At 49.5% G+C, this 22002-nt stretch overlaps 8 protein-coding genes across 8 annotated transcripts; 5 read left to right on the plus strand and 3 right to left on the minus strand.

The window, feature by feature from the left end:
• Positions 1–269: 269 nt before the first annotated feature.
• Positions 270–3638, minus strand: Z518_07649 (uncharacterized protein; the record flags this gene model as incomplete). Its single annotated transcript, XM_013415778.1, has 5 exons — positions 270–418; positions 468–551; positions 604–650; positions 700–3050; positions 3102–3638. The coding sequence occupies 5 exons, from the start codon at positions 3636–3638 to the stop codon at positions 270–272; spliced, it is 3168 nt and encodes a 1055-aa protein (XP_013271232.1).
• Positions 3639–4953: 1315 nt separating this feature from the next.
• On the minus strand, positions 4954–7665 carry Z518_07650 (uncharacterized protein; the record flags this gene model as incomplete). Its single annotated transcript, XM_013415779.1, has 1 exon — positions 4954–7665. One exon carries the CDS (start codon positions 7663–7665, stop codon positions 4954–4956), a length of 2712 nt encoding a protein of 903 aa, XP_013271233.1.
• Positions 7666–7881: 216 nt separating this feature from the next.
• Z518_07651 (uncharacterized protein) lies at positions 7882–8404 on the plus strand (the record flags this gene model as incomplete). Its single annotated transcript, XM_013415780.1, has 2 exons — positions 7882–8061; positions 8114–8404. The coding sequence occupies 2 exons, from the start codon at positions 7882–7884 to the stop codon at positions 8402–8404; spliced, it is 471 nt and encodes a 156-aa protein (XP_013271234.1).
• A 1429-nt stretch (positions 8405–9833) lies between these two features.
• Z518_07652 (uncharacterized protein) lies at positions 9834–10342 on the minus strand (the record flags this gene model as incomplete). The annotated part of the gene is made up of 2 exons (XM_013415781.1): positions 9834–9894; positions 9975–10342. 2 exons carry the CDS (start codon positions 10340–10342, stop codon positions 9834–9836), a joined length of 429 nt encoding a protein of 142 aa, XP_013271235.1.
• A 924-nt stretch (positions 10343–11266) lies between these two features.
• Z518_07653 (uncharacterized protein) lies at positions 11267–12619 on the plus strand (the record flags this gene model as incomplete). Its single annotated transcript, XM_013415782.1, has 3 exons — positions 11267–11567; positions 11634–11767; positions 11822–12619. 3 exons carry the CDS (start codon positions 11267–11269, stop codon positions 12617–12619), a joined length of 1233 nt encoding a protein of 410 aa, XP_013271236.1.
• A 2661-nt stretch (positions 12620–15280) lies between these two features.
• Z518_07654 (uncharacterized protein) lies at positions 15281–16283 on the plus strand (the record flags this gene model as incomplete). Its single annotated transcript, XM_013415783.1, has 3 exons — positions 15281–15653; positions 15699–16181; positions 16237–16283. 3 exons carry the CDS (start codon positions 15281–15283, stop codon positions 16281–16283), a joined length of 903 nt encoding a protein of 300 aa, XP_013271237.1.
• A 163-nt stretch (positions 16284–16446) lies between these two features.
• Z518_07655 (uncharacterized protein) lies at positions 16447–17229 on the plus strand (the record flags this gene model as incomplete). Its single annotated transcript, XM_013415784.1, has 1 exon — positions 16447–17229. The coding sequence occupies one exon, from the start codon at positions 16447–16449 to the stop codon at positions 17227–17229; it is 783 nt and encodes a 260-aa protein (XP_013271238.1).
• Positions 17230–19287: 2058 nt separating this feature from the next.
• Z518_07656 (uncharacterized protein) lies at positions 19288–21186 on the plus strand (the record flags this gene model as incomplete). The annotated part of the gene is made up of 1 exon (XM_013415785.1): positions 19288–21186. The coding sequence occupies one exon, from the start codon at positions 19288–19290 to the stop codon at positions 21184–21186; it is 1899 nt and encodes a 632-aa protein (XP_013271239.1).
• Between the last annotated feature and the right edge of the window lie 816 nt (positions 21187–22002).

Genomic DNA, 22002 nt, shown 5'->3' on the forward strand with positions numbered 1-22002 from the left:
CTACACTCATCTTGCTTTCTGAATTCTGTGATTACAGTTGACCTTCTCTTTCCACAATTGCCGTGGTCCCCACAAGCCATTGATCCAGATTCCCGCCAGCACACCAGTCCCTTTTAAAACTTGACCATACCGTTGAATGCCTTTTCTATGATCCTTTTGTTCCAGTCGCTGGAATTCCTTCTACCTGCCCTGGAAATCCCGTTTGTAGTCCGTCCGTCTCTATGCAGAAATCAAAGTTAATGTCGTCAATCGTTAGCTCGCTCTATCGGTCATGGAGCTCCCCCGAGCATGGCACTCAGCGCGATGTACCACGTCAAAGAAGCTCCACCATCGATCCAGCTCATATTAAAATTTGGCTGGGTGAAAAAGTTGTATGCTGCTGTGGGGTTAATATTGGCCAGATTTGCATATACGATACCTACATGGTTGTCAGCACCCAAAAGGAGGGAAGGAATCGGGAAGTTTACCTTTCCAACCTCCTTCAATGTCCGAAGCTTGTCTTGCAGCGCCATCGGCAAAATAGGCCGTCCATTCCTCTGCCACGAATTGTTCTAAACAATCAGCTGGTCTTTATTCCTTCCTCCGCGGAATGAAACGACCTACCCGTTCTTGTCAGGGTCGAGAAAGGCATAACCGGAATCATGTGAATGCTGCAGGCGGTTAATCCAAAACCGGAACAATGCAATCGGGACAACATACCCTTGAACATAACTAAGATCAGTGCCAAAGTAGGTGACATGGTCCGCCTTATTTTCGAATAAAATGCCTGTCACTTTGTTTCCGATGAAAGTTGCTGGTTGATTGGCGTTGTCGGATGTCATAAGGAAATAGTTCTGGAGACTGCGTGCAAGGACAGATAGCATCAAGTTGCCACGAGCCTCCATGGAAGCATCACCGATAGTTTTGCCCCACATCTTCAGGCCGTAAGCAAACATGGCATCCTCGGAAGAAGACTCTTCATCCTTGCCGTCACTAGACTCGAAAAGTCCTTTCGCCCATGAGTGGCCATGATACCAGTCGAATGATCTGAATACCGGAAAATATTGGTCCAGTGGACTAGGATTCGAGACATCCCGAACCAAAGCATTGACATACTCTTTGTTCTGATCGAGCCAAGGAGGGTCGAGATAACCAATTATTGCTGCAGCGTGGAGGAAGTAGCCGTAATGGAAATGATGATCATTGTAGTAAGAGTTGCCAAAGTCAACCCCGGGATCACCGGTGACGTAGCTTGCCGACGACACCAGACCCTTCCAGTCTGTATCGTAAATCAAGGGATACTGTTGTTGGTTGTTGGAGAAAACCTGGAAGCAGCTTTCAAGTTCAAGCAGGGCAGATTTGGCCAGGTCTCGCTGATTGGCGAGGTCGTGCATGGTATAGACGAGTGTGGCGAACTTGCTGAGGGCTTTTCCACTGTAGTACATGCTGTTGAGATTGGTCTGAGCCGACATGTTTTGAGAAGCCTCGGTGGCGGAGATATTCTGAATAGCAGTAAGCGCGGCTGATGAAAGAGCTATCGTGCTCTGAGAACCTGCCGGCCGCCAAGGTGCGAAACCAAGTGACGTGGGAAGGTCGTTCTCTTCTAATACCCAGTAATCTGCTGCGACTGCCGTAGCATTGCCCTTAGTAGTTGTGGCCAGTTGCAGATCTGTGACATTTGCTTGAGTGATGGAGTCAAATGACTGAACGTGGTGAGGTAAGGCGAACATGAGTAGGGTGGTATTGTTCGAATATACGCCCCCTTTGGCCCAGGATAGACTGTATTGAGCTTTGGCGTCTTGTGCATATCCACCAATGGTTCCAGCCGTAGGGTATGTGCCAGCAGCATTGTCATAGATGGACTCCAGACTTTCATCGGGAAGTTTGGCAATTTGGATGTCACCGTACCAATTTGAAAGACCTTGGAGCAACGTGCTCGAGATGAGCTGAAAGTTTGGAGATACGCCGTTGGTCGGGATGGCATAGATAAGCCAAACTTTTCCATCCTCCAACGTCACCCTGTACTTGAAGACACCAGGTTTCGGCTCCCCAGCGGATACAACGTTTCTGAAGAAGACGCTGCTTTGTAAGGCCGGTTGGAGATCGACATACTGGCCCGTGACAAACCCCATGCCCTGAACCAATGGCATTGTCAGCACCGAAGATGAATCGGCTCCAGGTTGAAGATGAATATTGGCAGAAAATTCCAATAAGGAGTCCGATGTGAGAACAGTATTGGCACCAAACTCTGCCGCGGATAATATGATCGACTGAATTCCCAACGGATTGATGTAATAGGAGACGGGAGAGTTTGGTATGACAGTGTTGGGCGGACCATACACTTTCTGACTCTCCCCAAGGTGAGATATGGCCATGCCCCAACTTTGGGCATTGCCGTGTCCTTTGCTCCACATCAGCGAGTATGGCATCACAAAACTCGGAGAACCCTGAGAGCCCAGGACGAAATTTTGATAAAATTTGTTGGTCTCAATGGGGTCAGTGACGTTGTTGATCCCTAGTCGAGGAACAGGATGGCCACTTCGTCGTTGTATATTGGTCGGAGGTTGACCAAGTGCAACCGGCTGAAATACGTCTTGGCCATTACAGTCCATACCCGGCAAACAAGTTGGAGCGGAAATGGGAAGGTCCCAGACAGAGCCTGCCGTTGTCAGAGTTGTCGCCGCTGTCCTAGCGATGGTTGAAGACGCTGACAGAGTGGTTTCAGCTAACACCGTCCCTGTGGTCGTGAAGACCGTGGTATCAGCAGAAGATGCCGACACAGCACGTCCGTTAGAAGCGATGGTCGTGTTCAGGATGGTAATAGAGGTGATAACAGCGGTGGTCTCGACAGGAACAGTAGTCACAGTTTGTGGTACTATCACGGTCTCGAATGTAGCGAGAGGCACTGTGATGGTTTCGGTTACTCTGCTCGGTAGCCTGGTCGCCGTTGCCTTTCCGAAGGGGACTCTACTGTCCAGAGGTTGCAAGGTGGCTGACGATACCGTGGGGACGCTTGTTGGGAATGGCTGGACAGGAGGATTTCCGCCAGTCTCGAGAGTAGTTATCAGCACCTGGAAATATTAGCGGCTTGGCTATAAGAAAGAGGGAGTGAAATTGGTTACCCCTGATGTATCTGGCACACTCTGACTGGCTGAAGTCACTGTCGGGCTCTGCGAAGAAGGGATGGCTGTGACCGTGACGATTTGGATGCTGAGGTGCGGATCGACGAAAGTAATGGCGGACCTGTAGATTTGCGATTGTGAGGCACCTCCGTCATCTACTATTTCACTGTTCCAGTTCTGGGGGCCACCCGAATTCCCGTTGAAATCGGCAGCTGTGCCCCATGTTGACGAGGCTGGAGCCACTCTGTCTGATACCGGTGAGCTGGGTTGAATATTCCATGTTGCAGAAGAGTCTGAGAAGGGATTGCCATCTGGATATGAGGTGGAACGAAGGGGCCTGCGTGTAAAGAAAGCTGTATCGACGCCGAGAGAGGGCAATGAGGATGTTAGTAAGTCGTCACCGGAGGGACCCTGGAATTGATCATCGCAGGCGGGATCCGGATTTCCTGGCGGGCCGTCGAAACGAGGAGCAGGTAAAGCGCCAGCGAGGAATACCTGTGATACTGTTAGCACAATCGGAACCCATTTTGAAAACATGATAAAGAGGCGGAGGGGAATTGTCAGATTTTGTTGATTAGCAAATCATGTGCACAGTCGAGATGTAGAGAGACGATTGATTATTGGTGAGGAGGGCTCTTGCAAGGAATTTGAAGAAATTTTGGTTCGTTGTGGTTGCAAAAGGCTTCTAGCGGTCACGCAGTGAGAGACAGAGAGTGTGAAATGATCGAGGAAAACAGAGCGAAAGACACAGTATCTTGTGTTTTCTGTAAGACTGCTCGCTGTGGATGGAAGCTGACGGCTGAATTGACTCATGCACAGATCCCAAGGCGAACAGAAGATGGCGAACGGAGACGACACAACAGACTTCCTTGTTGAGAAAGCGTGAGAGAGGCGAAGAGGCTCATGGAAGAGGAGGCGTCAAAGTCCAGAAGCATACCAGAGCGAGACCGGCAGGCTTTGGCCCGAACATGCACGGCGAGAACTGTGATCAGTGTGCCTGTCAGTCTCTCGGCCCGCGGGCTCGTGCTTGAGCTTGAACCTTTCCCCGAGGAGGGGAGGTGCGGCAACCAGGAAGAAGCAAGGGAAAAAGCAGCTAGAGTGATGAAAAAAATAAATGAGAGCCCCGAGGGGATAGGGTCGGTAAAGAAACTTTGATGGATAGGAACAAGGCTGAGAAAATTAAGGGTGATTGGTGGAAGCGGTTGAAGGAGGGGGATGAAGAGGACGACGGCATTGAGATGGCTTGTCAGATGTCGCTCGAACACGAACTGGACCGTCAGTTCATTGCTCTTTCTGTTTCTCTCCAGCAAGACCCTTGATTTCAAGATAGTTCACCGCAGATCGAGTGGTCTCGGGATGATCATGTTGCCTCCATGTCCATGTTGTTGTCGCATTCGAAGAACATGTTGTGATTTGTTTACAGGGGACCATTTCAAGTCAGAATCGCCGCAGCCAATATCGGCAGCACTCGGCAATCTTATTCGGGGATTTTCCACGATTCTTGTTTGACGCAATCATGCTGGACAGAAGCAAATCCACCAATCATTTCCTAGCCAGGTACTTCTCAAGGGTCAAACCGTAGTTCGGGGTCGACAAGTGACAATGGAGCCACCAACCTGTGGAGTACGGCATGGAGAACTGGACTCGGAGAATAACATTATTTACACAAGGCTCAGGGGCAACAACCACCAGGACCACCACCAGAGGCAGAATGACAGGCAGGGGGTGACAAAGGCTGAACAATGTCCATTTTCAGCATCATCTGCCATATTTATCTGCCATCCTTCTTCAAGAGTCCCAAGCCTCAGACGAGTCGACGCCACCTGCCCGAGCAACCATTCCCTCCGAAACCTTATATCATAGGCCGCGCCATTGGCCGGATGATGCCCTGTTTCAACAATACCCGGGGCTTGGTGCCATCCTGGAACGTGCTCTTGGTCGTCCATTCAGGGCCCAAAGGAAGACGAAGCGATCGCTCATATTGCTGTCGTGACTCAAAGGGATGCGGCAACTCGCTTGCCAGATACTTGCTGTTCTTCTTCACCTGTTTTTCGTTGATGATGACCCGCTCTAATTTGGCATCTCGTCGCTTATCATGTGCCACCCCCTTGGTGATGGTCAAGAAGCGTCCTTGTGCCCGCTTCTGAGCTTTCTTGCTGATCCCTTCGCCTGTCCAGCTACCCCAGCCCGGAAGGCTGTTGTCAATGACTTGATCGCCCTCTTCTTCAACGGTTTCCCTCTTCTCCCGTGCAAAATCTTGCTCAACTTCATCGGGGCCGGCAAATATAGCCTGTGCCAGAGCAGCTTTGCTGTCTTGCTCATCTTCGGATTCGGAAGGGCTAGTATACTCGTTTAGCTCGGTTTCTGGCACTCTGCCTTCTTTTCTTTGTGATTTTACCAGCTTCGACGCTCGGGTGCTTGGATTTGCCTTTTCCGTGCCGGCAGTTTTGGATGGTTGAGACACCGGTTGGTGAGGCGTGATAACGGCAGATGACCGGCGCTCGACCATTGGCTCTTCGTCAAGTTCCCTTTTGTTTTCCTGGTCGAACTCACTATCCGATTCGCGTTCCTCGAATTCGCTCCTTTGGACGGGAGTATTACGTGTCGATTCTTCAGCTTTTGTTTTGTACCCGAACTTTCGACGCCCAGCTGGAGCTTCATTCTCACTATCTGTATTACCACCCAGTTCACCATCTTCTTCTCGCAAACTGCGTCTGATGTTCCGTATTTCTTCATCATTCGCAGCTTTCCTTGCTGCCTCTGCTTTCTTCATAAATGCCATTGAACCAAGTCGAGATTGGATCGAACCTGGTCCATCTTGTTCAAAATCGGTGAGCTTCATCTGTAACCTCTCCTTCTCATCATCTGTCCCAGAAAGTTCGTCGGAGTCTCCCGACTCAGACTCAGACTCCCCAGAGCCGCCACCTGTCTTGCCTTCGATACGCCTTCGAAGCTCTTCATCTCGACGGGCAAGGTCTGCGACTCCATGTCTGGCATCGTCATCCCAAGCGACTCTACCAGTAGTCTTGACACTTTTTGCCCACTTGCTTTCTCTGTGGCGAGCACCCATGCGTTCTTCAGCTCGCCGGCGATGGCTCTTCTCACGTTCTTCATCTGAATCAATCAACCCTTGTGCCACCAACAGACTTCTATTTTCCAGATTGGCTTTGGCACGCTCCTTGCGGTGAACACGGCGGTACGCCTTGCTTTTGATCTTCTTGATTCGCCGCGCCTTTATTTCTTCCCGGAACATCAAATCCCGGGCTCTCCGGAGCTCCGCTCGACGAGCTTGAACTTCCTCCAGAGGCATTCTCTTTTCGTGAAGCTCTTCGTCAGCTTGTTCCTGCTCCTCAGGTGAACGATGCCCCTTGGACACCATGCCACTCTCAATCATGATGTCTTGAATCGTGGATTCAAGAGAGTTCATAGGTTTCGATTGGGACGTAGGGCCTAGTTGCTTATTGTTCAACATACCGGCGGCCGCAGGGTCTTCAAGCGGGAACGAGATATGCTCAGCACGCCGATTCCGCTTAACAGTCTCAATCCATTTACTCAGTTCCTTTTTGCTTTCCTCATAAGCCGCTGAACGGTTAAGGCGATCCTGTTGCCGCTTGGCCAAGGGGGGAGCGAGTTTTCCAGGAATTCCGTTTTGATAGACCTCATTTCCTTTCACCTCGCGGTTTTGCAAAATCTTCAATGACTGTCTTTGGCGAGTATCTTTGACGTAGTGTAATAGTTCGGCAGCTGAGATTTTCGAAGAGCTGAGGCCAAATTGAGAGGGCTTGTCTGACAATATCTTAGTTGTCTTCTGTCCTTTAGATGCCCGAGCCTCGCCGCTGGCTGCAAGACCTTCAACAAAACTCTGAAGTCTAGAGTGGTCTCCTTCGTCGTCAGTAACTGACAGCTGAGACTGGTCATCATCTTCATCTGCAGAAGAATCTTCTCCACGAGAATCCGAATCTGATCTCTCGTCTTCGTCATCATCGTCATCCAGGTGATTGGAGTGTTTCCTCTTCTTCGTCGCTGCGTCGCTCTCAGCTTCATCGTCCATGTCCCAAGCTGTAGCTAAGTCAACACCATCATCCCCAAAGTCTTCATCTTCTTCATCGACAGATCCACTTTCATCCAGGTCGATTTTATGACCCTGCTTCTTTGGCCGGGCGGATGTGCTTGTGCCACGGAAGGTAAAGTCTGCAAATCTCTCCTCATCACTCTGACCAAAAGCATCATCACTATCGATGTCACTGTCCTCTTCGTCGCCTTCTACACCGACATGCCACCGGTTGCCATCGAGGTCGGAGCCTTCCTCTGCAGCTTCGTCTTCTTGCGCTGTGGTGATCTTCCTTCTCTTTGATGATCTCTCACCAACGTCCTCTCGATCGTATGGATCATCTGAATCATCTTCAACTTCTCCAAGTCGGTGTTGCCGAATTCTAATTTCGTCCGGATATTCTTGCTCCGCAATCTCAAGGGCATTCTGTCGGCGATTCCTGTCTCTTCTTTTCTTCGGGGCCCTTTTCGGTTTGGCTGCATTCAAGGGCCGGCCATGTGCTTGACGAGGCATTGTAATTCAATTATTGAGGCCTGGGGGCTCTATCTTTGACAACGGATAGCCCAAAAATTCTGTGGGCAAGAAAAAGTTGGTCGGGGATAATTTGTTTGGCGCCGGAGATACCGTCTTGGCGGGAACTTTTCTGTCGCCGCGTCAAATGGAGCTTCAACTCTTCCCAGAGTTGTTGATCACGACAACTTTACAATCACACCAGCTCCATTGATCGCCATGGTTAATCCGTCACCACAATTGTGCGCACGTCTGCGTTTCACCACCAAGCAGGTTGGCCGTGGTTTCTATCGAGGAAATCGAACGGGATCGATGGGTGCACATAATGGCCATGGAGGCTACGTGATTGACTGGCGAAAAACTCCGCATTTCAATGTTCCTGAAACAGAGAATTTTTCAGTGAGTGTGTATTTGAATGAAATCTTATAGCCGTTGCTGATGGTCACGATAGCTCACGCCCTTTGTGACCTTGGAAATGCAACCCAGAAGTCGAGCTCAAGATCGTCCGGACGGAACTGTTTATATTCCCAAAAAGATTGATGGACTCGAATTCTTAAGAGGATGGAAAAGGCTTCACCCAACGGAGTATGATCATGTCATTGAGCATCAGGAAAACGAACGACGGCAAGAGGAAGAGAGGGAAAGATTAACCCTTCAAGACGCAGACCTTCAAGAGGATGTCCAACTGGTCAAGGAGGAGACAATATCCGTACAAGCAGGTAACGACCCTAGGAAACTATAGAAGCGGCGAAAGAGAGGCAGTGGCTTCGATGAGAGAAGGAACCTCCCCATCTATCAAACCAGCAACCCAAACACGAGGATCGGAAGGCACATTAATTGATCAAGCCACTGCAAGGAACCGCATTGATTTACAGGATCTTTTACTACAGACGATCGGCAACGAGGCAAAGCAAGGCCCTTTTGCGGACGAGACACCTTTCCAATGGTAACGAAAAGGATGTCAAACGGAGAGGCAGGGCTTCACAGCCGCAGTGTTGCCTATCATGAAAGGGAACTGCTTGCCAGATCCAGAATTCAATCTTCATCCGCCACTCATCACTTATCGGGCGCTGTCTTAGAGTACAGTGCAAGGACTGAACAATTGCTGCGACTTCTAGGTTTTCCAAAAATGCAGTCACCTTGAGGAATGATAAATCGGACTCGACAGCCCGTTTACTGCGGCTTCGGTACTCGCTTATAGTAGCTATATCCTAGGCTCCGCATCAATAGAATATCTCGTCTTTGGTCGCGGGTTAGGCACTTCCGGTGGGGTGTTGCGGGCGGCTGCACCCCCGGAGCTGCTTGGGAGGGCGCCCGGGGAGGTGGTGTTGTAGGCCTTTCTAGGTCTACTGTATTGACAATAGTAAGGTTACAGAGGATTACCAGTTAGGGGACTAGGTGTCATCATAATTGCCCAATTAGGCTTAGTGCATACTCTAGAGCCTTCTAGCAGTTGCAAGGGTGGTCACGAAAAAATGCCCTGACACCACAGTACAGTAGTAAGCGCCTGGTCTCGTTGCTGCTAGGTGTCTAGCCTAGTGGAGCGCCCCCCCTCCCCGGGGCCACTTGGTCCGTAGACTGGATCCGATGAGATACCACGGCCCCATCGGATCCAATCTATGGATCACCTCGACGTCGAGGCCCGTCCGTTCACGCTCGGTTACGAAGTGTGAGCATGTCTGAGGTGGTTCACAGACTGGATCCGATGTGTGGATCGTTCGATATCGACATCCGGCGCCCCTCTGGCCACATGGTCCACGGATTGGATCCGATGACGGTGCGGCAGTGCCCACGTGCCCACGTGACACTGCCAATCCATATGCTTACATGATCGGCCAGCACGTCGCTCTTGGCGTCGCCACACAACGCCAAGCCCTAGCCAGGCGATTCCAAAATTTTTTTTAAAAAAAATTTCAGGTTTATATTTTATACCGCCAAAAACTGCTTCAAAATAAATCGTGGTTGACCTATCAAGGACGTAACCGAGTGGTAAAACACTCGGCTTGCAGTCGAACCGATAGAATTGAGGGGCCTTACTAGTGTTCGATCATAGGTAAGGTAAGAGGGTTGTCCGGCCTAGCTTTCTAGGTGCCCTAGATGGGTAAACGTAATGCTCCAGCCAGTGATTGTTGATGATGTCGTCTTGTTCATCCCGTTGGGAGGTCACTGATTCAAACTCTTCTGTAATTGAACTTGTGTGGCTGAAGCTTTTCACTGGCTGCGGCGCCCCATCTATAGGTTCGTTAGAAATGGACTATAGGAGGGGGCCTCTCTTTTAGTGATTCTGGTGGCTTCGATATCGATGAACTAACATATGCACATGGGAACGGGCAATAATCATCTCTTCCACTTGGGTCAAGGCCGGTAAATGGGCTGGAATCTCGCCTGGATCCATTTCGTTATCCGTAGACATCAGAAAAGGAGACTGGGAACCCTTATCTCTCAAGAAACAGGCGTGGCAGATCTCGTTCCTCGAATTCATCGCAAACCGCCGTTCTCGACACCGAAGACAGGACTCCATTTTGACCTCATCCAAGGCGTTGTAAAATTCCTGGATGAACCTCCATTGATCCGCCGGTAGGAAGCCCGTAGGTGGTGGGAGCGGAGGTTGCGGCCGTGATTCGGGTGGAGGGAGAGAGCGTGTAGAGGCATGGCTAATCGCCGGTCTTTTCGAAGGCATGTTGAGATCTTTCCTCTTCTCACGCAGTCGAGCGTTCCGATTCCGGCAATTAATACAGGTGGCACGAATCTTACTACTTGGATTAGAGGGATCTGCTAGAAAAGAAGAGAGGAGGAGTTTTTGAAGGCACGCAGAGCAAAATTTGGAAGTCATTGGTTCGCTGTTCTGTCTGGATGTAAGGTTGGGGCGGGAGAGGTCTACATAGGCACGCGCTCGACACGCGCTAGGAAACTGGGCTGGGGTCGCGAAGTCACGTTACGGTCTTTTTTTTTTTTTTTGGCCCACGATCGAGGTCACATGCAGAAGAGTCAGGATTAAAAGAAAGCTACGCTTTCAATGAAATCTTTGCGCACCGTTGTTGTGTCGCCTCTGCAATTCTCCTGCCGCCTTGTGAGCTTCCCGTGAGTCTTGAACGAATCCCTGCATAGTTGTGTGTTGACCAGAAGGCTTGGCGTGTCACGCCCGCGCGTGTCACTTGAAGCAACTTGCACCCTCAACCTTTCTACTCCTTCTAGTGCATAGACAGCTCAACAGGATCAATCTCCTCTTCTATGTTGTTCGCACCACTAGGCTCAATTGGTGTTTAGCAACGTCGCTGCTGTACGCGATTCGCCGTGGGTGGTCGCTCTCTCGAGACTCATGCTTGCGGTCGCCAAGGCTTGGCACCTCGCCGCATTTAATGTCGACTGACAAGAATCTCTGATATCGACGTCTCTTTCACCCTCCACTGGCGCTCCTACCCTACTTTACATAAACACAGATAGAGCCTCCACTCTCGGTTTCGAAAACCCCAGGTATTATTTCTGCCTGCCAGTTTCGACCCCCACATGTAACCCTAGGGCTTGACGTGGTTGTCGCCTAGTTACCACCGTGCCGATCTCCATTCTTAGTCTGCGTCGGCTCAAGGGTACAAAACTGTTTCAAATGGCCCCTTCAAAGAAGAGATCCAGAAAGGGATCCTCCAAAAGCCCTAAGAAAACACGAAAGGGAATGGCCCAGACGGCAGAACCATCTGGCTTCAACGATGAGGATTACAATATACGCTCATCGGAGCGCACCGAGCTCTTGACCCAAATTAAGGAGGTATTTGACGGCGCTCCCGTCTCCTCTACCTTCTGGGCTTGCTGTCAACTCGCCGATATAAACCGCTTACGAGTCATCGCCGAAACGGATCGGGAAATCGTTATTCACTTCGAGCGTTCAACATACTTTATACCCCTGCAATGTGAGCTCTTAGGATTTCAGGTTAAATCCAGATAACATTTAACATAGACATACTAACTATTAATAGGGACTCAAAAATTACGAGATTCGAATTTCGGAGAACCAGAGGCAGCCTCAGAACGGCCAAAGGAGCCAAAGAGTCCCAAACTGAATTCTGGTACAAAATCATCGGTGTCGCGGTCGGCGAAAGAGGTGAATAACGTTCGTCTAGATTGTTCAACTTCTCAGAATACCCCTATCTAATAGTATATATAGTGCAAAGAGCGTGATGATCACCGATGCGTTTTGACGAGAAAGCCAGATCCCCAGGCTGCCCATACATTCCCCTATTGCATGCTTAATCCACGCTCGACAGCTGATCGAAACAAAACATCCAACGGGATCCCCGAATTTTGGCAATCTTTACGACTCTTCTGGGACCGGGACCGGATCGATAAATGGAAAAGCACAATCTTTCAAGATCCCCAAAATCCTTATACCGGTATTGATAAATGCTTCAATCTCCTCTCTCTCTCGTCCGAAACACATAATATGTGGAATAAGGGGATATTTGCACTTAAGCCGCTGCAACTATCAAGTGATCGTAAGACTTTGACTGTTCAGCTCTTTTGGCAAGTTCCGACCAAGTACGAGATTGACAGTCGAATTGATTTACTTACGGAACCCAAATCAACCAAAGACTTGGATTTTGTCGAGGGATATTTCTTACCTCGTATTCACGATGATGGCTTAACTCGTCATGATATTCGTTCTGGAGAGGTGTTCACTTTCACAACAAAGGACCCGGAAAGATTACCGTTGCCTAGTGTGGAACTCTTAGAGATGCAATGGTTTCTCCAACGTCTCGTGGGGATGTCTGGTGCTGCTAGATGGCCAATCCTGGACTTTGACAACGATGAAAGTGATGATGACAATGGTTGGTTTGTTCCGGACCTTACTTCCGATGTGGACAATTCCTTGGAAAGAGTCTGTGAATGGGTTGCTACCAGAGAGGCTGCAGGTATCACGCCGGAAACCACAACACCAAATCCTTCTATTGTCCCATGTTATTGAATGAACCCGAACGGGCAGACTAAAGAGGGGTGGCTTATTAACCCTGGATCTCCGTTTATCGTTTATCATTACTTCTACAATAAGGAAGCGCCTTTGAAAGTGGTATGGTCAAAGGTATCTTCGGTTAAGGACTTAAGGATTTCGTTGCTCATTCTGAAGAGGGCTATATCTGGAACCTATTGTATTAATATTAAAGGAAAAAACGTCGCCAGAAGCGACGGCAGATTTCCCTACAACTTCCGTTAAGCTGTAAAATACAGAAGCTACCCTTTTACCCCCGTGAATATCCTATCCGCGGCCTCTAGTTACGAAGAACTCAACGGCATTAGCGATACCGTGATGAAATAATCTCGTTGCTGATCGGTACTGATAATGGGGCACGCTATGACAAATTTTGGAAAAGCGCGACCCCTACGCAGTCTTACTGTACAGCGTAGATTTGGTTGGAAAAAGTTCCAATGTGTCTGTAGAGGGGGTATGTAGGTAAGTTTCGAGATCATCTGTAGGGTAGGACTGGATCCATTTGACCCAGAAGGGGTCTGGCCATAATGATAAGGCCACCGGGTAATCATGGTCCGCCAAAATGTCCTCCCGAGCTCCCCTGGATTTCGTTGGGCTACCACGCAAGCGATGGTCCCGTCTCTTCGTGTCGCCTCATCCAGGGTATCAGGAAGTCAGCCGGGGATGCTGGCCGCTACGGATTCGTGCCAAACTCGTGCCTCGGTGGTCTTTCGCTCTCCCTGACACCCCTTTCCTAGCCATAGCCAAAGCCTCGGAAATCGATCGTGCAGTGGCAAAGGTCACGACATGTGGTATTGTCGGACGGGTGGTTGCAATTCTTGGTGCAATGTGGATGGTATTGAAGACTCTCTGTCTATCTAGCAACTGGTCCTACCAGGATGCTGGTATTTATACACCTGTGGTCGACCCCTTTTCTTCTCCTATTCCTACCCCAATATCTTGCATAGGAGTAATAACCCCTTTTCCCAGTAAAGAGGCACCTGCTACCATTGGTTCGACAGGAATTGTACACCGTATTCCGTGGGCCGGAAGTGGGGGGTCGGATGCACTACATGTTCTGTGTGTTGACCACAGAAATTAGGGAAGCATAGGCATCGCAATGCAATGTGGAAGAAATCAAGGTGTGTCGACCACAAGGTCCCGTGGTGTCTTTGATAGTTGTCAGGGTCAAACGCCTCTCCCAAAGATTTTCATTTTTCAAGGCCGTCACAGGATGCTAAAAGCTTGAGTGTTGCCGTAGGGCTGCAAGAAGGGACCAACGCATTAACGTGGTGCACATGGAGCGTATGCAACGCATAGCCACGGTGAGCCAAAGTCCCCAATTGCGAAGCCCCTCAAAAACACCAAGCACGTAGGTCTGATTCGCCAAACCGATCAAGATCTGAACATCCACAGTCCCGTTGCTACAGAGAAGCAAAATGGTAAGGAAGTAGATGAAGCGGTAGACTTGAATGTATACTCGTTGGCGCTCGCCAGCGTCAGCAGTGGGAAATCCGACAAACATCGAGATGAGAAAAGCGGGTGGTGATTACTGTAGCGGACACCGGAACATACAAGTTGTGTCAAGTCGATATGGAGAAATGGAAGATCGGGATTGGTCCAATCCATCGAGTCGACTAGTGTTGTCGAAGGAGTTGGCCAGTGTGCTTCGACGGATATGTCAGTGTAAGTTGACCGATGTATCAGAGAGAGTTGAGAAGGACCCAAAATGGGTTAGGTGCTAGGGTTATTAGTCCCATGCGAGACGTCTCCCGGACCGTCGCTCTTGGCGTCGCATTACGCTACTACGCCACAGAACTGTGGCGCTCAAATCCCATACAAAGTTGTGGTCTTATGATTATTGCTTTGGGTAACACTCGTCTATCTACCTCGCTGTCGCCTCAGAGCTTCTGTAAAGTAGCCACTGCAAAGCTCGCACAAAGCTTATCTGCACCTAATCGTTGCCACCCAAACACTATCACTTCCAGCTTTTTTATACCCGCCCTCCACCATTCAGGGCTATGAAATCCAATGTCTTCCAGGAGCTGGTGACGCTGTAGATAGGGGAGGCATATCGGAAGCCTCGTCAGAGATCTGTGGTGAAGGCTTTAATATGGTGTGGTCTGGTGGAGGCGGAGTTGCAGATACCTGAATCCTACCTGTAGGCTGCTCAGGAGTCTTATCTCTTATTACGAGCCATCTCGAGTGTGATCAGTCAGGGCTTGGGTGGTCCACAGACTGGATCCGATGGCGGTGGTCTTTCATCGGATCCAATCCATGGATCATCTCGATATCGAGGCTCGTCCGTTAACGCCCCGTTACGAGCCATTTCGAGTGTGATCAGCAAGAGCTCGTCTTAGGTGGTCCACTACCACGACCCATCGGATCCAATCCATGGACCACGTCGACATCGAGGCTCGTTCGTTAACGCTCTGATCTGTCAGTTGAACCAAAACCGACAGCGCCATCAATCAGACCGGCGTCAAACAATTCTTATAGCTATGAGGTGTCTCGGCCATTAATGCTGCGGAGCCAATCCAATCATCTCTTCCCTTCTCCTTCTCCTCATCATCATCGTAATGATGCTAATCACACCGACAAAACACCCACGCAGTTCGATTTCCACATGATACTCGAGTCAACAATAGTGAAAAACATCTCATGAAGCTCAAAGTACCATGGGAGAAGCTCTTAAATTGGCCATACCTACGACAGGAGGTTCTGGAATGGCTTCGTAGTAGGGGCCACCTCAACGTTGGTATTGATGATGCTCAGTGGAGCTCCATTGCAATTATCAACGGATATTATGTCATCTTTGTGGGAGCATCCAGCACAGAAGCCTTCGACCTGCGGCTACAGGAGCAATTATCCGGAAACCTCTTCCGATACTTATATCGTTGTATCAGTGAATATCCCGCTCTTCCCGCCGAAGTTCACATTCATTGGGATTATTCTGCTTTGAGTGTGCCACCTACTCATGGGAAAGCTTATACCAATGTTTTAATGGAGGAACTCTCCAAGAAGAAGAGGATTAGTTTCGAGGACAGGCACTACTTTCCACGATTCTGAGGTCAACCAGATTTTTTTTCCGAGAATGTCATCGAGCAGGTCATCAGGGAATGGCCGAACCTTTCAGAAGAAGCCAAATCACGTCTAGCAAAAGATATCTTCCGTGAACGTCGAAGAATTTTGGCCGTGTGCATTCGTTCGAAAATGCGAGAGAGCTGCATTCAGACTATATTCAGGCAGTTTGAGGGGCTCACCGATTTGACACCATGGCATTCGAGGAACCAGTCATGCCCCAAGTCAGTGGACGGTCCCGCGCCTTACGATCATCAATGGGAAGAGTTTAATGAAACTCTTCCAGACTTCTTCCTCCACCAATTTGGCCTCAAGGACGACATGATTGCTTCAAAGGAAGAGAGTGAAGATACAAAAATGCTCGATAAGCATATTATTGTCCCGATCGAATGGCCGTCTGGAAAGGAAGAAAAGCCCATTGGTCAGGGAATGTTTGGCCAAGTGTTCAAAGATTCATCCCGATCATCACGTTTTCTCTCCGGTAAGCAGACAACTTGGTGATGTACTCTCTCGACTTAAAGCTGATCTAGCCCTAGATGAGAGACAAGCCTTTTGCCCTGAAGCGATTCCTTGGAGAGGATAAACGGACGGAAGCCAAATTCAAGCAAGAACAACAAGCTCTGAGGATGATTTGAAAGTTCAGAAAGGAGGACCACCCTCACATTGTCACATTCTATGCCGCTTGGGGCCAGAACAAGAATTTTTACATTTTGTTCGAGCTGGCTAAAACAAATCTCAAAGCCTGGATGGGTCTCTCGGCCAATAAAGCCCCAGGCCGAGATACGAGGCAGGATAGATCCCTGCTGTCCATTCCCCTCGACGAGGAGACGGGTTTGCCACGAATGTACGACGCCCGCTTCGCAAGGTGGCTGCTCGACCAAGTGGCAGGTATCGCGTCGGCTTTAGCTTTAATACACAACATGAGGGAAGAAGAGCCTGGGGAAGCCCCCGAAAAAGCCATCCCTGGGCCGGCAATGGGGACTTGGGCACCCCCATCGAGACTCACCGAGTCACGAGCAACAGGATACCATCGCGACATTAAGCTTGACAATATCCTTGTTTGTGAGAGTCACAAGCACGAATATGGAATTCTAAAGCTAGGCGACTTTGGTTCGGCCAGCATAAAAGAGCTCAGACGGTGTAAAGCATATAAGTTTACTACGTCTCAGTACGCCGAAAATCCCGACGGCGCCGAGACTTACGACTCACCAGATCGTCATATACACGGGCATACATCTCGCAAGACAGACTTGTGGGCACTGGGCTGCGTCTTTCTCGAACTTCTACTCTGGTGTTTTGATTCTGAGTTTACAGTAGACGGGTTTTCTGATTTGAGGACCAAGGAGAAAGGATTTGGAGAGAAGAGCCGGTCTGACAAATTCTGGGGCAAAGCAAACGCAGGTTCTGGCTATGCTTTGAAGGACTGCGTCCAGAGAAAACTTGAATTTCTGAGTGAAGAATGTAGGGACAGGCCCAAAACCCCAGGTCGAAGTCTGGCTGCAGTGTACCAAGCAGATGCTTCCCATTGACTGGAATGATCGGATTCTAGCGGACGACCTCAAAATGAGGCTGGAGGAGAACGTGAGGACCTTTGATCGAGACTGGGATGCTCTGCAAAGGCAAGACTTTGTCGACACTGACCAAACAGGAAACCCAAAAGGGAAAGAGAGAGAATCGGACTTTTATGAGGGCATCATTTCCCCAAGTGCACCGGAGGAGTCTTTTCAATCACCTCTAGCATCTTCCGTGCCAGTGATACGCATTGAACCATCACCTGAGAAGATTTACCCATGAGGTGCTGGTCCAGAAAGCACTAGATAATAGAAGCAGATGCCCCGAATTGTGTGGATAACCTCCATTGGTCCATCGTAGAGCAACAGCTACTTTCCACGATTGACGAGCTGTGACCCGGATGTCGACGAAGGAAGCAGAGGGGTGGCTTTTATGGATTGTTCCTCTGAATGCATTCTTACCGTTAGCAACTGCAAAGGCTTTGGTGTTTCGTTGACTTGGACTCGGATCTGAGGGAGAGGGCATCCAGAACCCTGTTGGAGCATTTTCAGGAGCTTGAAACGTCGCACGATGTGATTCTGACGTTACATGTGCATCGAGGCACGGTTCATGAAGGAATAAAGCTAAAAGTATAGACATACGGCATTACAAGATTGTCCAAATTGTTCCGCCGAAAGGTTGTAATACCAATAGTTGGTTCACCAACGGGGTCCTCTGTTTGCTGGGTTTTTTTTTTTTTTTGGAGAGCTTACGTTGAACTAAACGAAACAAACGGCTCAAAGCATGTCGGTCTTGGCTGGGAGTGTAACTATCATCTGTCTCCATCGTTGGCACTCCTTTGTGATGTCTGCTTGTGTGGCTGGAAAAGGGGAAGAATGTTCTTTGAGAGTATTCCAAAGGGAGTAGAAATCTAGACAGGGAAGCCGGAAGGCACCATCTATGGTAGGCACCAACAAGATGGTGAGAGAATGGGGTGTAGGACTTTGGGATCGTGAGGCCCGTCAGGAAGGCAGAATCCGTATTGGAGCTGGGAAAATGCGCCCACAGTATTTTGTATCGTGATTGATTGGATGACATTTCCCTCAAGTCCTTTCGAACAGACAGATAAAAATTAGGCTGAGCGTAGAAAACGAGCACGAAAGGTGCATTGGTCGGCTCAAGCGGCAGAAGTGTGTGTCCCCATCCTGATCGGTCATAGCTATGAATGAGCGTGGAGGGTGGAGCAGAGATCGTATCCCTTTCCTGTCCAATTTGATGACACATGGCGCTTGTGGTCCAATCCAAACATGGGTATGAGTCCAGGTCTCACTGGAACTGCAAGCAGCCTGGCCGAAGGACATCACCATATACAGCTCTTCCGAACTTGACTCTAAGGCGAGACTCGCCTTGGGTGGGCGAGAGGACAAGCATTTCAGGTGCTTGCTATTAAACGGATAGACTTTCGAGTTCCGCCTGCTGTCGGTTAGCGAATGGATCCAACCAAAGTCAAAAACATAGAGCTTCAGTCGGGATTCGAGGTCCCAATCGTCTCCGAACTCCTCATCGAGAAATTTCTCCAACTTGTGCTGAAGCCGCTGAGACATTGGTGCTCGTGCTTTTGGTGTAAGGCTGAAAGTATGAAGTAGTAGGTCACCTAGCCATGGGGTTAAAGCAGCATTATGTATTCTGCACCACTGCGAGCACATCTGTAGGGCGGCGATATTGTCGTCCTTAAATCGGCATGGAGAATTATCTTTTAGCCTTGGCGGATTTGCCTGATCACTCCATTCTACAGCTTTTCTCGTGATCAAGTTCGATTTTGACTTCGACCTTTCCTTTCGAGTCTTTCGTTTGAGGCCTTCCCCCTTTTTTAAAGCAAAGGATGGGAGACAGTCAATGATAATGAACAGTCTCCTGTGAATCCGATTCCCGGCTTAGCTCGCTAGCTCCAATTCGTATAATCTCGCCTTGTGAGGTTTGACTCAACCATCACAAACGCAATGCCAAAGTCGATATCCTCTTTTTGGTCTCACACGATCCGTCAAAGCGGCGGGTCGGAATCCCCCATATCCAGTGTCGTCGAGAGATAGACAGCAATGGCTCCGCCACGAGGACAGGCATCCTATAAGAAACAGCCGGGTATATTGGCCATATCTAAAGACCGCAAATCTGTATCATGGACTCCAGCTCAACCACCGGATGCCGCTCCCAGTCTGGTATTGTCGGCAGTCAACATCACCAATTTGCAACAGACGCCAGAATCCAGTGCCAAAGTCATGCTGAAAATTTTTGCACAGGATCCCGGTCAAGCTGAGCCCATAGCTTATGTCTTCACGTTCACCTCTACCAATGATCCTCGAGGCGAGGCGAACGCCATCAAAGACGCTTTGGCCAATGTCATTCAAGCACAGAAAGCGGCTCAAAATGTGGCAACTGCTTCTACCGGCGGCCAATCTGCTGCTATGACCATAGCGAATGCTATTTCGGGGGCCGGTCGAACGAGTAGTGTCTGGGAGGACGATGAGCGACTAAAGGGAGATGTCAAACTTCAGCAATCTCTAATGCAAGAAGACCCGGTCTTGCAAAGAACGTTCATGGAAGCCCTGAGCCTGAAGCCGGAGTCTATCTCGACTATGCAATTCACTGCGCAATTCTGGTCCTCTCGAGTCCACCTGCTGCGTGCACACGCTATCGCTCAAAATCAAGGGAGGGGCAAATACAACGTCTTCTCAGAACTTCGTCGTGAAGATGGAGGCACAAAGCTGAGCTTGACGCAAGACCACGTGCGTGCCATTTTTGAGCAGTATCCGGTCATGCGCATGATCTACGATGAAGTCGTTCCCAAAAAATGCAAATCCGAAGTGGAATTCTGGTCTCGGTTCTTTCAAAGTCAGTTGTTCATGAAACTCCGCGGTCTCAAATTCGACCCATCGAAGGAGTCTCGGGATAAGTATCTGGATACAGAGGAATTCCTCAACCACCCCGACCTTACTGGTCTTCGAACGGCATTTTCCGAAATGCACATTCCCAAATTCATTGATTTGGAAGGAAATGAAGAAAACCATAGCCAACGCCAGGGTAATCGTCCCGATAGCGAATTACGAGCCACGACACTCGACAAGGCGCCGATTATACGCAAACTCAACGCACTAAGTGAAAAGCTCATGGCAGCCGTGAGACCGTCGGATGCTGATGCTTCTGCTCCGATTGGGATGTCGGAAGCCGCGTATGACAGTCTCCGGCTACATGATCTAGCAGGTGATCCAGAACAAAACCGCATCATCCTGAACATCCGGGATCAAAGCCGATTCTTCTCTGACAGTCACTCTGCTCAGGGCCGCAACAATGGAGACGATAGCAATCCATTTCGAAGCCTCGATCCTACCAAAGCTATCAAAGACGTCTACAGCGACATTGTGGCCCGCTTCCCGCAACCGGGCTCAGGGGTGATTCCAATTGATCCGTACGAAGCTGAAGACGAGGAAATGGAAGATGAATGCTCACGGCCAGAAAGTGGCTCTTCCATCGCCATGAAACACATCATTTCCCTCATCCAAGCGCGTAAAGACCAAACGTCCGAGATCCCACAGGCCTCGGGCCTCAGCACGGCCATATACGACCGCTTAACCCTCGCTCAAGCCACAACAATCGAGTTCTTGCGTCAGTTCTGGAATGCTTTTCTATCTGGCGACGCATCTCGAGCAGGCGAAGTGACTTCGCTAGTCGAAAGCCTCAATCGCGCGCTCGATCGGATTAATGTCATTGCGGATGACGCGGAGAAGGAGAGACAGGAACATATTCGTTCTCAAGAGCGGAATTTGGAAGAACGATTCAAAAAGACTGGGCGGCGGCATAGGCTCGACCATAACGCTATCAAAGGCGGTGGTGCGGTGGTGAAACAATTACTCAGTCCGATCATCAAGAGCCTTGCAATTGCCGTGCAGAGATATAAGCAGGCGTTCGAAGAGCAGACGAAAAGCGCGGGAGAGTCATGAAAACCGAAAGGGTTTGACTTCATATTATCTCCGTGTCCTGCTCTCACCATTATCTGCTAGTTCCAAGAGGATCGGGGCAGAAAATGCTGGTCAGCCTTGCAACGGCCGCTTCCTCCAGACTAAAATTGCAGGGCAAGCTGTGCTAAAATGTCGGTCCGTAAAGGTGGGTTAACTACTGCAGCGGAACACTGCGCGCCACCTGGCGTATCTCGTACGGGGTTGGCTACGGTCTCTTACCGGATTCGTGGTGAATGGAGTGCGGGAGTTCGCATTTTCTGTCAAGAAACCTGACATCATCTAACACCTCGCCGATTTATGGCGAGACCGGATGTTCAGCCTTGCGATCGCTAATGCTGCGAACCGCTTCCCTCCACGCCAATCACGTGGGAACGTAACATGTCTATGATCGATCCCACGAGATCGCAGATCAAGGAGCACACCGACCGGTATAAATCGCGAATGTGAAAGCAAAAACAAAAAGTCTACACTGCAGTTTAGAGTCTAGCCTCAGTCTTCTCTCCATGCAGATTAAATATACTGAATTTGCCTTGCATTAGATATTCACTTGAGCAATGTAAAATGAAAAGAAACATGCAGCATGAGAACCGTAAGTAGTTCTGCGATCGACCCTTTTACCATCAAAGGGCCGAGTATACAGAGAGTGCTAGTAATTTAGCACTCGAATCTGTGACGAGATTCTTCTGGCACATACCTTTCTACATCATTCGCTAGTCATACGGTATCCAGGGCCTTCGGCAGTTGTCGCTGTAATATGTACGGTGCAGGACCAGGCTTATCGTTGATCTGGCTCGAAAT

The sequence above is a fragment of the Rhinocladiella mackenziei genome (assembly GCF_000835555.1).
Source record: "Rhinocladiella mackenziei CBS 650.93 unplaced genomic scaffold supercont1.5, whole genome shotgun sequence".
In the NCBI taxonomy this organism is placed as follows: Eukaryota; Fungi; Ascomycota; class Eurotiomycetes; order Chaetothyriales; family Herpotrichiellaceae; genus Rhinocladiella; species Rhinocladiella mackenziei.